The following is a 12,920-nucleotide window of genomic DNA, read 5'->3' as shown; positions in this document are numbered from 1 at the left end:
GATGGAAGGGATGCAGCTAATTTCAGCATCCACTGTGAACTAGACACCACCGACTCACTAGGCAGAGCGGTTTCAAGGCCACTGGCCCTGCGACTCCACGTCTGGTTGAGGATGACTGGCTTTTCTGGTGCTGTCCAGTTCTCACTCAGACATGCCCTTTGATGGCACCTGTCTCTTCGGAGGCAAGGTGGATTCGGCGCTGGAGCCCTTTAAGGAGAGCAGGGCTACAACCAGGTCCTTGGGATTCTCTATAGCCCCATGGCACACTAAATCTGCTTTTTGTTTCTTTCGTGGCCACGGAGGGGCGTACGGCTTGGTCTTTACCTGCCCAGCTACCACAGCACAAGCTTTACAGTCTCTTCTTAGTCGCAGGTGCTGTACCTACTGGCCCTGTGGGCTGGGTGGCCAGCGGTCTGGTCAATTCACCAACTCCTCAGTAGCTGCAACTTCTAAACCCTCCTTGTCTGCCTGTTTACTATCATGGGCCCCCAGTGGGAGGCAGAATTTGCCATCACCTTCCCTTCTGGCATTCCATACCATCGGACAGGTGGGTTTTGCGGATTTTCTTGAGGAGCTACTTCCTTCACTTTGTGACAACCCCTCCCTCCATGCCACTTACTTAAAACAGGATGACAGAGGACCACCTATCTCTTCTCTGCCAGGATGTGATAGCTCTTTTGGCCAAAGGAGCCATAGAGAGAGTGCCAATGCCAGAAGTAGGTTGTGGTTGCTATTCCCACAACTCTCTGGTATAAGAACGGACGAAGGCCTTCATCCTATACTCGACCTGCGCTCTCTCAATTTCTTCCCAAGAAGGAGAAATTCAAGATGCTCACTCTTGTTCAGGTCCTGTTTGCCCTGGACACTGGAGGCTGGATGGTGGCGTTGGACCATTTGATTTGCAAGACACGTTCTTCCATATTCCTGCCTGCCCACAAACGTTACCTGCGGCTCACGGTGGCCACAAGCATTTTCAGTTCGCTGTGCTCCCTTTTGGCCTCATCAGCGTCCCTCGGGTGTTCACAAAAGTGATGGCAGTGGTTGCAACTTATCTGTGAAAATCAGGGGTGCCAGTCTTCCCCCTATCTCGACAACTGGTGATTGAACATGAGATCACCCTGTACTGTAGTTTCCTATCTCTAGACTACAGCAGACATCCTGCATTCGCTGGGGTTTACTATCAACGTGCTGAAGTCACACCTTACTTCCTCTCAGGCACTTCCTTTCATCAGAGCTGATCTGGAAACACAAACAGCGAGTCCAGGATATTCAGGCTATGATACCGATGTTTCAGCCTCTGTCCTGGATTTCAGTGAGACTGATTCTATGGCTGTTGGGTCTCATGGCCTCCTGCATCCTGCTTGTGACACATGGCCACTTGCATAAGCGGGCTGTGCAGAGGGACCTGATTTTCCAGTGGGCGCAGCATCAGTGAAATCTCCCTGTTATGGTCCAATTCTCAGAGGGAACTGCAAAATGCTTGCAGCGGTGGCCTACGTACCACGGTTGTGTCAGCAGCAGACCCCTCTCCCTTCCTCAGCCGGATCGAACTAGTGACTGATTTGTTACTCCTGGGATGGTGCGGACGGAGAGTTGGAGATCAGAAGGCTCTAGTCTCTGGCGAAATCCAGACTCCACATCAAACTGTTGGAGCTCCTAGTGATCCGATTGCAATTGAAAGCCTTTTTTACCTCGAGCCAGGGAAGGCTAGTGCAGGTGTTCATTCACAACACCACCGCCATGTGTTACTGCAACAAGCTGGGTGGGGTTATGGACCCTTTGTCTAGAGGCCCTGCGTCTCTGGACATGCCTGGAACAGCAGGGCATATACCTGGTGGTTCAACATCTGGTGGGTTCTCTGAATGCCAGAGCGGACAAACTCAGGCAAAGTTGCCTAGCTGATCACGAATGGTGTCAGTCTGGAAGTGGTGGAAGGTCTCTTTCAGCAATGGAGCGATCCTTGGTTAGATCTGTTCGCCACAGCCAAGAGCACGCAATGTCAGCAGTTCTGTGTTCTGGAGTCTCCAAGGCAGCTCTTGCTCGAAGACTCTTTTTGTCTTGAGTGGAGCTCAGGCCTCCTGCATGTCTTTCCCCCATTTCAATCCTGCCCAGAGTTCTCAAGAAGATCAGGAACTACTAGGCCCCAGTCATCATTGTGGCTCCGGGCTAGGCACAGAGAGCCTGGTATGCCGAATTGTTGAGCATGGCCTCTTCGGGCAGATCTTCTATCGCAGCAGCAGGAGAGGGTTCTCCACCCAAACCGGTCAACGCTCTGCCTTCATGCGTGGAGATTAAGCGGCAACAGTTGATATCCTTCGACCTAATGCCCAAAGTTGGTAATGTTATCTTGGAAGCCAGGCGTCCCTCCAACAAGGCAGTTTACACCGCCCATTTGGCAAAATGTGTGGCATGGTCTTGAGAAGGACATATAGATTCCCTTTCTGTCCCCTTTTCTCAGGTGCTCCTGTTTGTTCTTTCCCTTGCCCAGCAGGGCTCTGCTCTGTACACTGTAAAAGGATATCTATCTGCAATTTCTGCTTTTCTTCAGTTGGCTGACCAACCTTCCCTTTTCCAATCCCCCTATTGTACCTAAGTTTTTGAAAGGTTTGCACATATGTTCCCTCCAACCCCCTTTGTTATGCCCCAGTGGGATCTCAGTCTCGTCCTCCACTTCCTTATGTGTGCTTCCTTTGAGTCTCTGCACAATTGTCCTCTCTGGCTCCTTACCATCAAGATGGCCTTTCTCGTGGCAATCACATCTCTCCGGAGGGTCGGTGAGCTTCAGGCCTTGTCATCCAATCCTCCTTATCTTAACATCTACCCAGACAAACTGGTGCTTAGTACGTGAGATAGCTTTCTTCCGAAAGTGGTCACTCCATTTCAACTAGGCCAAACCATCAGTCTTCCTACTTTTTAAGCTCTGCCACATCCCTCTAAGGTGCTGAGAAGTTTGGCTATGTGTCTCTCTAAGAGTTTGGCTGAGAAGGGGAGAAGGGATCTGGGCCTGTAATGCTCCAGCTTTTGAGGGTTTACACCTTGGTTTTTTTGTAACGGAATGATCTCTGCATCTTTTAAGGCTAACGGCACAATCTCTTGAGTGAAGGATGAGTTCAGTAGGGAGAGTATAGTCTCTGGGAAGGCTGTAAAGAGGAGTTTTAGTATCTGAGGGGGACGGACATCTTTAGAGGAGCCTGAATTTACCTTGTTAAGTAGTTCTATAAGTTGTTCTTTGTTAAGACCGGAATAAGTGGCGATAGTCATAATTGTTGTTTTCTGGTGAATTGTGCATATCCTTGTGGCTGGAATCTATGGAATCTTGAATTGTCTTGATTTTGTCTAGGAAGAACAAATTTAGATTATTGCATAATTTCTGTGAGGTTAAATTAGGGGTGGGGGTCACCCGATCAGAGTTAGATAGCTCCCTTACTGTATTGAAGATGTCCTTTGTTTTATTATTTGAATTTAATACTTTGTTTGTGAAGAACGTTTTTTTTAGCCTCCAAGATGGCTTTTTTGTAGGCTATCCGGCTAAGATTGTATTGCTCTTTGGATTCTTTCTAATAGGTTTCCCGCCATTTCAGTGTACGTAAGATGGCTTCCTGAACACTTGCAATATCTTGGCAGTGGCACTAGACTTCACAGGTGCATATCTGCTCTTGATGGTATGTCCGGAGATATAATATAATGCACCTGCCTTAGGGATCCAAGGCCTGCTCCAGGGGTGACTTACATATAGTATATGGAGTGTGCATGGCACACAAGAGTGTGCCATGTCGTGTTTTCAAAATGGTTTACACCATTTCACAAATCCTGCAGTGGCTGGCTGGGTGCAATTATTGTGTGGATCCCTTTGGGTGGCACAATACTTAATGCAGCCCATAGGGACCCACTTTAGTACCCATAACCTAGGTAAATGTAATTCCATTTATATAGCGCTTACTATCCCTGATGAGGCGAATCACTTTTTGGCAAGTGGCACACTACTCTGGAACCCAAAAAGGATTATTAGTGAGTTAGTATAGGGAACTATTGCATTTATTTGAGCCGTGCACATGTGAGTCTGTTATTTGGGTTGAAAAGGATAATGGAGGGATAGAAGAATTTGGGGTTTACATTTATATAGCCCTTGGTACCCCTGATGAGGCATTAAAGCACTTTTCATGGAGAAGCATGCTACTCCGGAACCCAAACAGGAATAGTAGTGAGTTAGTATAGGGAAATATGAAATTAATTTGAGCGGGGGACATGTGAGTCTGTTTGTTGGATTGAAAAGGAAAGTGGAGGGGGTAGAAGAGGGATGAGTCTAGAATATTTGGAGATCATAGCAGCAGGAGCTGATATGACACGGTTTCTCTCTCCCCCAGCACTTGAGCACTTTTGGCTCCCTTGCACCATAGTGCAAGGGTGAGTGTTCGATAACTACCATAGGTTTTGTACTACATCGTTACCCTCTCAGTTTGAAAAAATATACTCGGACATAGGTTAATGTTTTTCCAAGTTTGTGTAAGTGCTCTACAGTACAACACCCATGCAAATTTTGAAAGCTTTGGAGAAAAGAAAATGTTACTCCTGTGTTATGCCTAACCAGCGGAAGCCTATTTTTTTATGCGAATGTCGGTCAGCCAATGTTAGTAGATGGGGATTTGCATTATAGCCCATGAGTGGTTGCATTGGAACGCCTGCGTACATCACATGGTACACCCCTTAATGTAAAGAAGCCATAGTCCCTGGTGCATGCAAGAAAAACGGCCCCTTTAAATGCTGCTGGTATAATGAAAGACAATAATTATCAGCGTTCAATGGGCCCCTCATTGTCGCTGTACCTACCGCCCTAATGGTAGCTATGCCCTTGAAATTAGCTCTACTTTGAGCTAGTTTAGGGCTACTTTACAACATAAAACAAGAATTGTGCTAGAATTTGAATCCCAGTACAATACTTTCATCAGTTTGCATCAGTATTGCGATGCAAGCCAGATGCAGTGTTTTCGTAAATCTGGCCGAAGTGTGTCCATATCAAGATGAACGTCTTTTAACGTCCATCACCTGCTCCCGTCCATGACCAAATCTGGACAAATGGAATGCTTGAAATACACATTAGACTCACCACCTTGTATAGGGAATAAACTACCATGCAAAGCTCACCAATCTCCCAGCAACTGCATGAAATGTGCATGGTTGCTACGGCATCTATATAGTCAACACATCAAAATGAGCAAACGTAGGAGGACCGGAACCAGACAGAACTAGTTCCTTCCACGAAAGAAAAAAAAATGATGATACTGAAACCCAGCTCTTGCTCCATTCAAGCCAAGCACACAATGTCAGCCCAGGTATGACTGAAGAATATGTCTGATGGAGAAGCTTCCATTGGGTGCCCCCGACTAACCAGTGTCATATATGAACAAATGAAATTAATGTAAGAATACCGCAGAAAATTGTAAGCAGGGCATACTCCTGGAAAAGTACAGAAAAATTAATTGATAGATCAAGAAAATGGAACGCTATCAATCTGAAAGTGAGTGAAAGAATCAGTTGCGTGAGTGAGCAGGTAAGAGAGCGATCAGCTGAATAAATAAGTTAGTAAACGTGTGCCTGGTTGGGCAAGGTTTAAAGCAGGCGATTAAACAAACAAATGTTAGGCACTGAAGAGCAGAGGTGATTGTCACCCTTGGTGATTTAACAAACACCTCATGTTGGAGCTGATCGGTTTGTCTCGGGGACTATCTGGCCCGAGAGGTGCATCTGTCTTTTATTTTGCTATGGATATAGCTCGGGTCGGTCAGCAAGAGACAGCCTGCCCTGTCGACGGAGTCCCACAATGTCTGAGAGTGTGGTGGAAGCTTCACCTAACACTGTTTAGGTCTGGATTGGACAAAAGGTAGTAACCGGAAGTGGAGCCCATCTAGTGTGGAGCACACAGCCCCAAGTGCAGCCTTGCTACGGTTTACACTTGTTTTCATAATGGTCAAACAAGACAAAACTGCTTTCACTGGATACAAACATACAGTCAAATGAAAACCATTTATCAAATACCTTTCTCATAGATACAGAATTTAGACGCACTTTAATCACTTGTTTCAAAATGTTGCATCATTTAAAAGCCCAGGTACATCGGAGTGTGCTGCATATTATATTCGGAGACTATAAGGCACTGTAAATGAAATCATTTTGTTTACTTTCGCAGCTGGGCTTGGAACAATGCTCATCTAAATGTCTTATCAACACTCCCCAGCACCCATCCGCTTATTTTAAGCCCCCACTCACATGCTCTGGTTCACCTGCTCCTCCTCTGCACTCTGCTGTGGTGCCCACATAAGGTGCCCATGTCTTTCCTTCACCTCCTGCCTCCTCCTTTTTCTTATCTCAATCTCTGTCTGTGCAAGGCTGCTAAAGTCCTAGCCAATTGACTAACAATTAAGTATGTCAGTTTAGGGGAAAGAACGCAGACACTGGAGCCTGGTAAGCAGGCTTCAGTGCACTGTCAGGGTTGAACATCCAGCATGTAGACGTTCTAAGGGGCGCAGAAATTCGGGTGACATCTGCAAAGAAGTCAAGCTCCCTACAAACCCACCTTCGGTCTCTATTCTGAGGTAAGTAATCTGCAGCTAGAAGTCTCTATCAGATGAATAAGGTACTTACCTTCAGGAATGCCTTATCTGGTATAGACTCTATCTAGGTGCAGATTCCTTACCAACCCACCCATCCTTCCCACTCTATGAATGGATTTCTAGGGACAGGGTACTTCCCTTTCAGGGCCCTAGTTTTCAAGACCAGTGGTCAGCATTCTTGATGGCTCTGTGTTTCTGACGTGGAAAGTCACAAAATGTAACTGACATCAGCAAGCCTTAGTGTACCTATATAGGCACCACAAACGTCATATCTGGTGTGGACTATAAATAGATTTATTCTGTTTTTTAAGAGTATCCTGTTTTTTAAGTTGTTTTCTAAGACCAGGCGTAGTGTCATAGACTGAGGGGAATAGGGTGCATTGCCCTTATATGTATTGACATACGAGCCCCACATTGATTTGTATAATTATATGTAATCATCCTAAGACTCTCTCAGTGATATTTACCGTACAACGCGGACAGAATGCGTAGAAGTGTCATGTATGTGTCCCCATTTCTCCTTGTCAATGAATCATACTGCCCAGTGTCCTAAAAAACGTATTATAAAGGCATGCTGAGCAGTTACTGGTCATTATATTAAACTAGGTAATGTAGTCATAAAATGCCCTAAATCGCAGTTTCATGGCGATTCTGTCCCACTAACAATGACCAAAATAATACTACAATGCCCCTGATCCAATAATAAGACCCCTCCTTTAACATTCCTTACCGTCTCCCTCGTTTACTTCGTCACGGGTCGGTGCCTGTAATATGGCCGTTCTTCACCTTCGGTCGATAGCAGGGCCGCAGCCCATCAGCGACACCTTGCATAGTGTTGTCAGAGTACCCGGTGGAAACAACTACAACACTAACACTACGACTCCACTGGCTTGTTAGTGAAGGATAGTGTCCTTCATTGCAATACGTCTATTCTTCCCAGAAAAGTAGCTTGATTTACAACTGGACTGCCACTTCTATTGGTTCAGTGTCAGGTTTTGTACCGCTTTCCAAGACCTCCAGCCCATTTCTCTTAAGTGCTGTCACGCAATTATATATATATTTTTTTTAAACTGTGACTATTGTACGTAGTTGCACATACACGGGTATGTCATTACACAGGCCCTCACTGATCCTGTGTACTCTGGGTTCAGGCACCTGGATAGTCTCTTTGGATCTGCAGGATGCATATTTCCATACAGCAGTTCTGCAGTCCCGCTTTTGTTGTCTATGCCTCAAGGTAAGCAAGGAGTATTTTCAGTATGCTTTGCTCACTTTTAGCCTTACAAGCAGTTGCCAGGCAGTCTTGGGCCATCTCTGTAAAGCGAACATCTTGAAATTGTATCTATTTTCTATCAATGAGCGGTAGTCCTACCTGACTTCTTCTCCGAGGCTTCTTTTTTTGGAATGATCCTGGATACGATGGAGTTCAGAGCTTCTCCTCTGCTGCAACGTTTCCAGCACATAGGCGCCATGATCCTGATGTTTTAAGGAATCGGCTGGTATCCTTTCCAAAAGTAATTACTATTGTTCATGTTGGGAAATTCATCACCCTTCCAGCATTCTTTGTCCTACCTCACTATTCGAAAGAAAAGGAGAAACTCCATTGGTTGGACCCCAAAAGAGCTGTAAGCTTTTAAAGCTGTTTTATCAAAGAACATTGGATGGTCTATCAGCTTTTTCTGCGGGTCTCTCGGGCTGAATAAAGTGAAGGCTAGGCAAAAAGCACTATGTTGAAGTGGAGAGATGTCTGTATTAAGATGTGCTGCGACTTGGCCAAAGAAACAGCTTCCAGAAGGTCCTCTAGGGCTAAAGCTGTGACCCCTGCGTTGGCACACATTGTGTGCCTGTCCTTGATGTATGCCAGGCTGCAACATCGTGTTGTTGCACACATTTACTTACCACTATTGCCTTGCATTTTGCCTGCTCTGTCCATTAAGACATTTTAGTCAGACTAAAAAGGTCCCAAGACTATGCGTACTAGCAATTGTTAATACTATAATAACATCAGCGCACAGGGGTGGCGTTTGTATCCAGCTCTCGCCCATCACTTCTGGGGAGGAACAATCTATATGCAGAGCCACACATGCCATCTATAGGCGCACTGGAGCACTGCTATGAATAGTTTCCTAATCCAGTCTGGCTTTGAGGAATTTTCGAAAGGTGAAAAATCTGCAGTTAAAGTATCCACCTGTTCTGTGGTACAACAATGGAAGGTTCAGAGCTCAGATAATGGAGTCAACTAAAAAGTAGAGATTATGATCATTTATATAGAGCACTGCACTGTTGAGCAGATTTCCTCTAGAAAGAAATTATGCTATTGCCGTATATTAGGACGTGCTATTGAGCAAATATAATTTAAGGAGTTCTTTGTGTAGGTGGTCTTCGCTTATAATGTTTAATCCATTAGTATGTCAGTGCTCCTGGTAATGCTGTAGAAGTGGACATTAAAACCTTTGTATGATATTAGATGGGTCAAACATAAAATGAACAGTAGGGAGGAGCTATGGTTAATCCCACAGTTTATCAAATAAAATTCCATTGTGTAATGACCCAAGCATACTCTGCAGGTAACTGGCCAAAGGGTTTTATGGAGCTGACAGTCTTTTACTGATCTTCCTGGTATTCAAAATGCCATGGTCAATTGTGATGGAAGAGCAAACAAGGTATAACAATGGCAAGATTCTCTGCATCTTGTACATCAGTACTTATGCCCAGTTAAAAACAGTAGTAATTTCTAGACTTTGGTTAATAATGGGAAACTCTGCAAATCAAACTCAGAAAGGATTACTGGTTAATTTTTCAACATAAGTAGTCTGCAGATTCACACGGCGTGTCCATGTTTCTGGACTGCTTGCTGGAATATCAAGCACATACGTGACTAGAATAAGGAGAAGATGCATGAGGAGTTGACACGCATGGTAATAATTCCCCCTCTTTGAAACCTGTGTCAAAACTGCGGCAGTTAATCTACTGAGAAGTAACCTTTTAATGTGTGGACCTATAGAGAGCACATCATGAGAGAACATACATTATTCTATACAGTTGGCCCGTATATCATTGCTATGCAGGCTTTTACTGTCTGATTTCTTATTATTTTAGTATATGACATAATAAATAAATGACATTGCTGAATGACGTGTGTGTTTTTTTAATTTGACTTCAGGATCATTCAAACAATGAACGTGAGGTGCTGCTAGAATCAAAGCGCCGTAAAGAAGAAAATGGGACAAGTAAGTCTTTCAAGCATTTTTTTTGTAATATAGCTTATGGCTGTCATTCCACTTGGCCATTAGTTTCACTCTTTGTGCACTTCACTTTATAGGTGGTTTTTCAAAACACAGTAAAAGTGAAAGTCCATCTGGTTCACCTCATTCAAGTGAGAAGGAGAGAGAAAAGAGTAAATCAAAATCATCAAGTAAAGAAAAAGGTGATTCAATCAAGCTTGAGAAGATGGAAAAAAGTTCGTCTGGCAGTAAGAAGGTGCAGTATATTTTTCTTTTCTGCTGGCATTTTATGCAGCGTAGTAATACCATAGCCAAGTAATTTTATGGGTAACAGTCTTACTGCTATTTATCACTTTGAAACATTGTAAAAAAAAATTATATAAACTTCCCAGCTATAAGGTTGTATATGTGATTTTATTATATAGCTGTGGCAAAAGCATAGACACTTATTAGATGTATGTGTTCGTGCAGGAATCAAGACACGACAAAGAGAAATCTGAAAAGAAGGAAAAACGTGACAGTGCAGGAGGAAAAGAAGAGAAGAAGCAATATCCTTTAAAAACTAATGTTTGATGTGTCTACAGTAAACAACAATCCACGCTGTATGTAACGTTCTGTATTTGTCTAGCCATGCGTTTTCAAAGGTCCATAAATTGTAGATGTTCATAAGCGGCTATATAACCTTACAATTCACTAGCAAGGGAGGCACGTCAATTTGCCTTAATCCCCATTATCAAGTAGATTGTAGGATGGACTCATCTGTCGGTTGCTTTAATGTGATCTCAATTTAAAACCTCCTGTTTTTTCAAGTTCAAAGCAGCATCTGCTCAGACATGATATTCCACCTTTTTTGTGTTGTCCTAACTGTATTTTTATTATGCACTTTCTGCCTTTTGTTTGGCACCTTATGGTAATGGTGATTTTTGTGGATGTTGACAGAACCAGCAGTAGTTGTTTATGAGCTCACATCCGTAGTGTATCAGTGGATCTTTTGTTGATTGCAATTGGTGTGTTTCACTAATTGATTTGGTGATGTTATCTATTGATTTGTTGTTGATCTGTTGTGAACTCCTCAGTGCTATTCTACTCTATGGCATATTTGAGCTGAGAGGATGTGTAGGGTGATCTGGAGTATGATTTACGTGTGCTTCTAAAGGATTAGTACCAAGCTTTTAATACCGATCTTATGGCATACCTGTACAGTGTTGAATGTGTGCCATACATCGTATCTAATATGTAGAATGTGGTCTTGTGTGTTGCTTTTTTGGGTGGAGAATTTCATTAGCATCCATAAGGCATGCCTTGTCCACTGGAAGCTCATGTTCTGTTCTGCATAATGCGTCTAGCGTAAAGTTGAAGGTTTGAGAGCAACCACAATAGCCACTTACATAGCATATACATGCTGTGTTGAAAATGTGTAAATGTTCTGTCTGATAAGAGCAATTCCACACAGTATTGCAAGTAATTCAGGCCAAGAGAACACATAAGTCATATAATTTATAATAAAACATTGAATAAGTTAGAGGAGAAGTATTGGGTTGATGCATGATTCGTGTTGTGTAGCAGATGTGGTCTGCATCAGCAAGAATGTCTCTCCACTCCTGGTTCCTCAGAAGTCCTCCATAATATTTCTGAAGGGCTCACAGATATACCAGGACAACTATACTCAATGAGATCAAATTTGTTTATTCTGAAGAGGGAAGGTCAAGTGCTCTTATCTTGAACCCTTGTAGGTGATCAAACATTATTATTGTCAAAATATGTTACTGATGTGTAGTGGGTTCGGGGTGACAGAAACGATGCACAAGGAGGAACTGTATTTATGTGCTCGGTTTATTGCCAGGTGTTTACAGTAAATTGTTCCTCGGGCTAGGAGTAGATGGGGCTCTGCAGTGTTCAGGGACTGGAGACTCGCTGTCGTGCTCTCCTCCTCTTCGGTCCGGTCTGGTCTCTCTTCCCCGGTATTGCCCCAAAAGGAAAAGAAAAGTACGTATTAGGCGTGGTTGCCCAGCAATCAGAAGTGTAGGGGCCGGGAGTGAAGGACACCGTGCAGCAAACTTCTCGGAGGTGTCTAAGTGCTCAGGGGGGGGGTTTGGTAAAGGGGGTGATGACGTGTGTCGAACCGTATCTGTGACGTATTTACAAGGCTTTTCCCCTCCCCACCCAGCCTGCCACTCTCCCCCATACCTGCTCCAGCCACGCTCCTTCCCTGGGAACGTGGCAGGGCGCCTCGCGGGATCGTTGGCCTCCTGGCTTGTCGTTCTCAGCTCCCGTCGGCTCTTCGGTGTCTGCTCTTAGCTCCGCCGCTCTCTTCTCTCGACTCTCCTTCCGCCACTCCACCCCGCTCTCCTCCGATGTTCCGTACTCCTCTTCGCTCACCGCCGCTCTTCTCCTCCACTCCAACTCGCACTCCAACTCCGGGGAAACGCCGTCCACTCTTCCCGTTCCTGACCTCCTTTGAAGTCCCGCTACAGGACACGTCATCCAGGGGAGGAGTCTCGTCCCAAGGGATTCCCTTCTTAAAGGCACCCGGTACCATTTCTTGACTCCAGTCTCGCTGCGGGTAGGAAGTCCATTCTTTCGCTCGTTCGGATTCCTCGCCAGCCTGTGTAAGAACACAAAGGGGTATAGAGGGGTCTTGGATCCAATAAGGCCAAACATGCGAGTCCATCTCTGTCAAGTCCCTAGCCCCGTCACATGATGTAATAATTACTGATGGAAGCCAATTCCAGCAAAGCCTAGAGTACACTTCACAGATGCGTATTTTTTACAGCATGCTTCTTTTCTGGATTCAATTGCTGTGCACTATTCCACCATCTAGTAGTTGAGTCTAGAAATGTCCATATTTTCCCTTCTTCACTCCCCCAATATTGGCATCAATCAGGAAAGACGCTGTGTTTACCACCTGTCACTTTGATTGTAAACCCCTAGTGCCTCAGTAAGTGTTCTCCATCAAAGATTATTCTTTTCTGCTGTTCAGTTCTGAAGCAAGCTAGAGAGCTCTGGGTTGATGGTAGATAAGGAAAGCAGTCAAAAAGGTGTTACATTTTGGAGACAGACATAATGTCAATGATGATTCGAGCAGACA

The 12,920-nt window shown here is 44.5% G+C and overlaps 1 protein-coding gene across 2 annotated transcripts in view; it reads left to right on the top strand.

Annotated features, from left to right (window-relative positions):
- Positions 1–12,920, top strand: part of THOC2 (THO complex subunit 2) — a 1,568,999-nt gene that overhangs the window by 1,505,995 nt on the left and 50,084 nt on the right. For both annotated transcript variants that reach the window (XM_085608126.1, XM_085608125.1), the window contains exons 35-37: positions 9,772–9,838; positions 9,931–10,088; positions 10,304–10,380. In XM_085608126.1, the coding sequence (XP_085464252.1) occupies positions 9,772–9,838; positions 9,931–10,088; positions 10,304–10,380 (302 nt within the window). The remainder of the gene's footprint in view (positions 1–9,771; positions 9,839–9,930; positions 10,089–10,303; positions 10,381–12,920) is intronic.

This window comes from Triturus cristatus, chromosome 5_2, assembly GCF_964204655.1.
Source record: "Triturus cristatus chromosome 5_2, aTriCri1.1, whole genome shotgun sequence".
In the NCBI taxonomy this organism is placed as follows: domain Eukaryota; kingdom Metazoa; phylum Chordata; class Amphibia; order Caudata; family Salamandridae; genus Triturus; species Triturus cristatus.
Note: the sequence above shows the minus strand (reverse complement) of the source record. Positions and strands in the feature narration are given on the sequence as shown.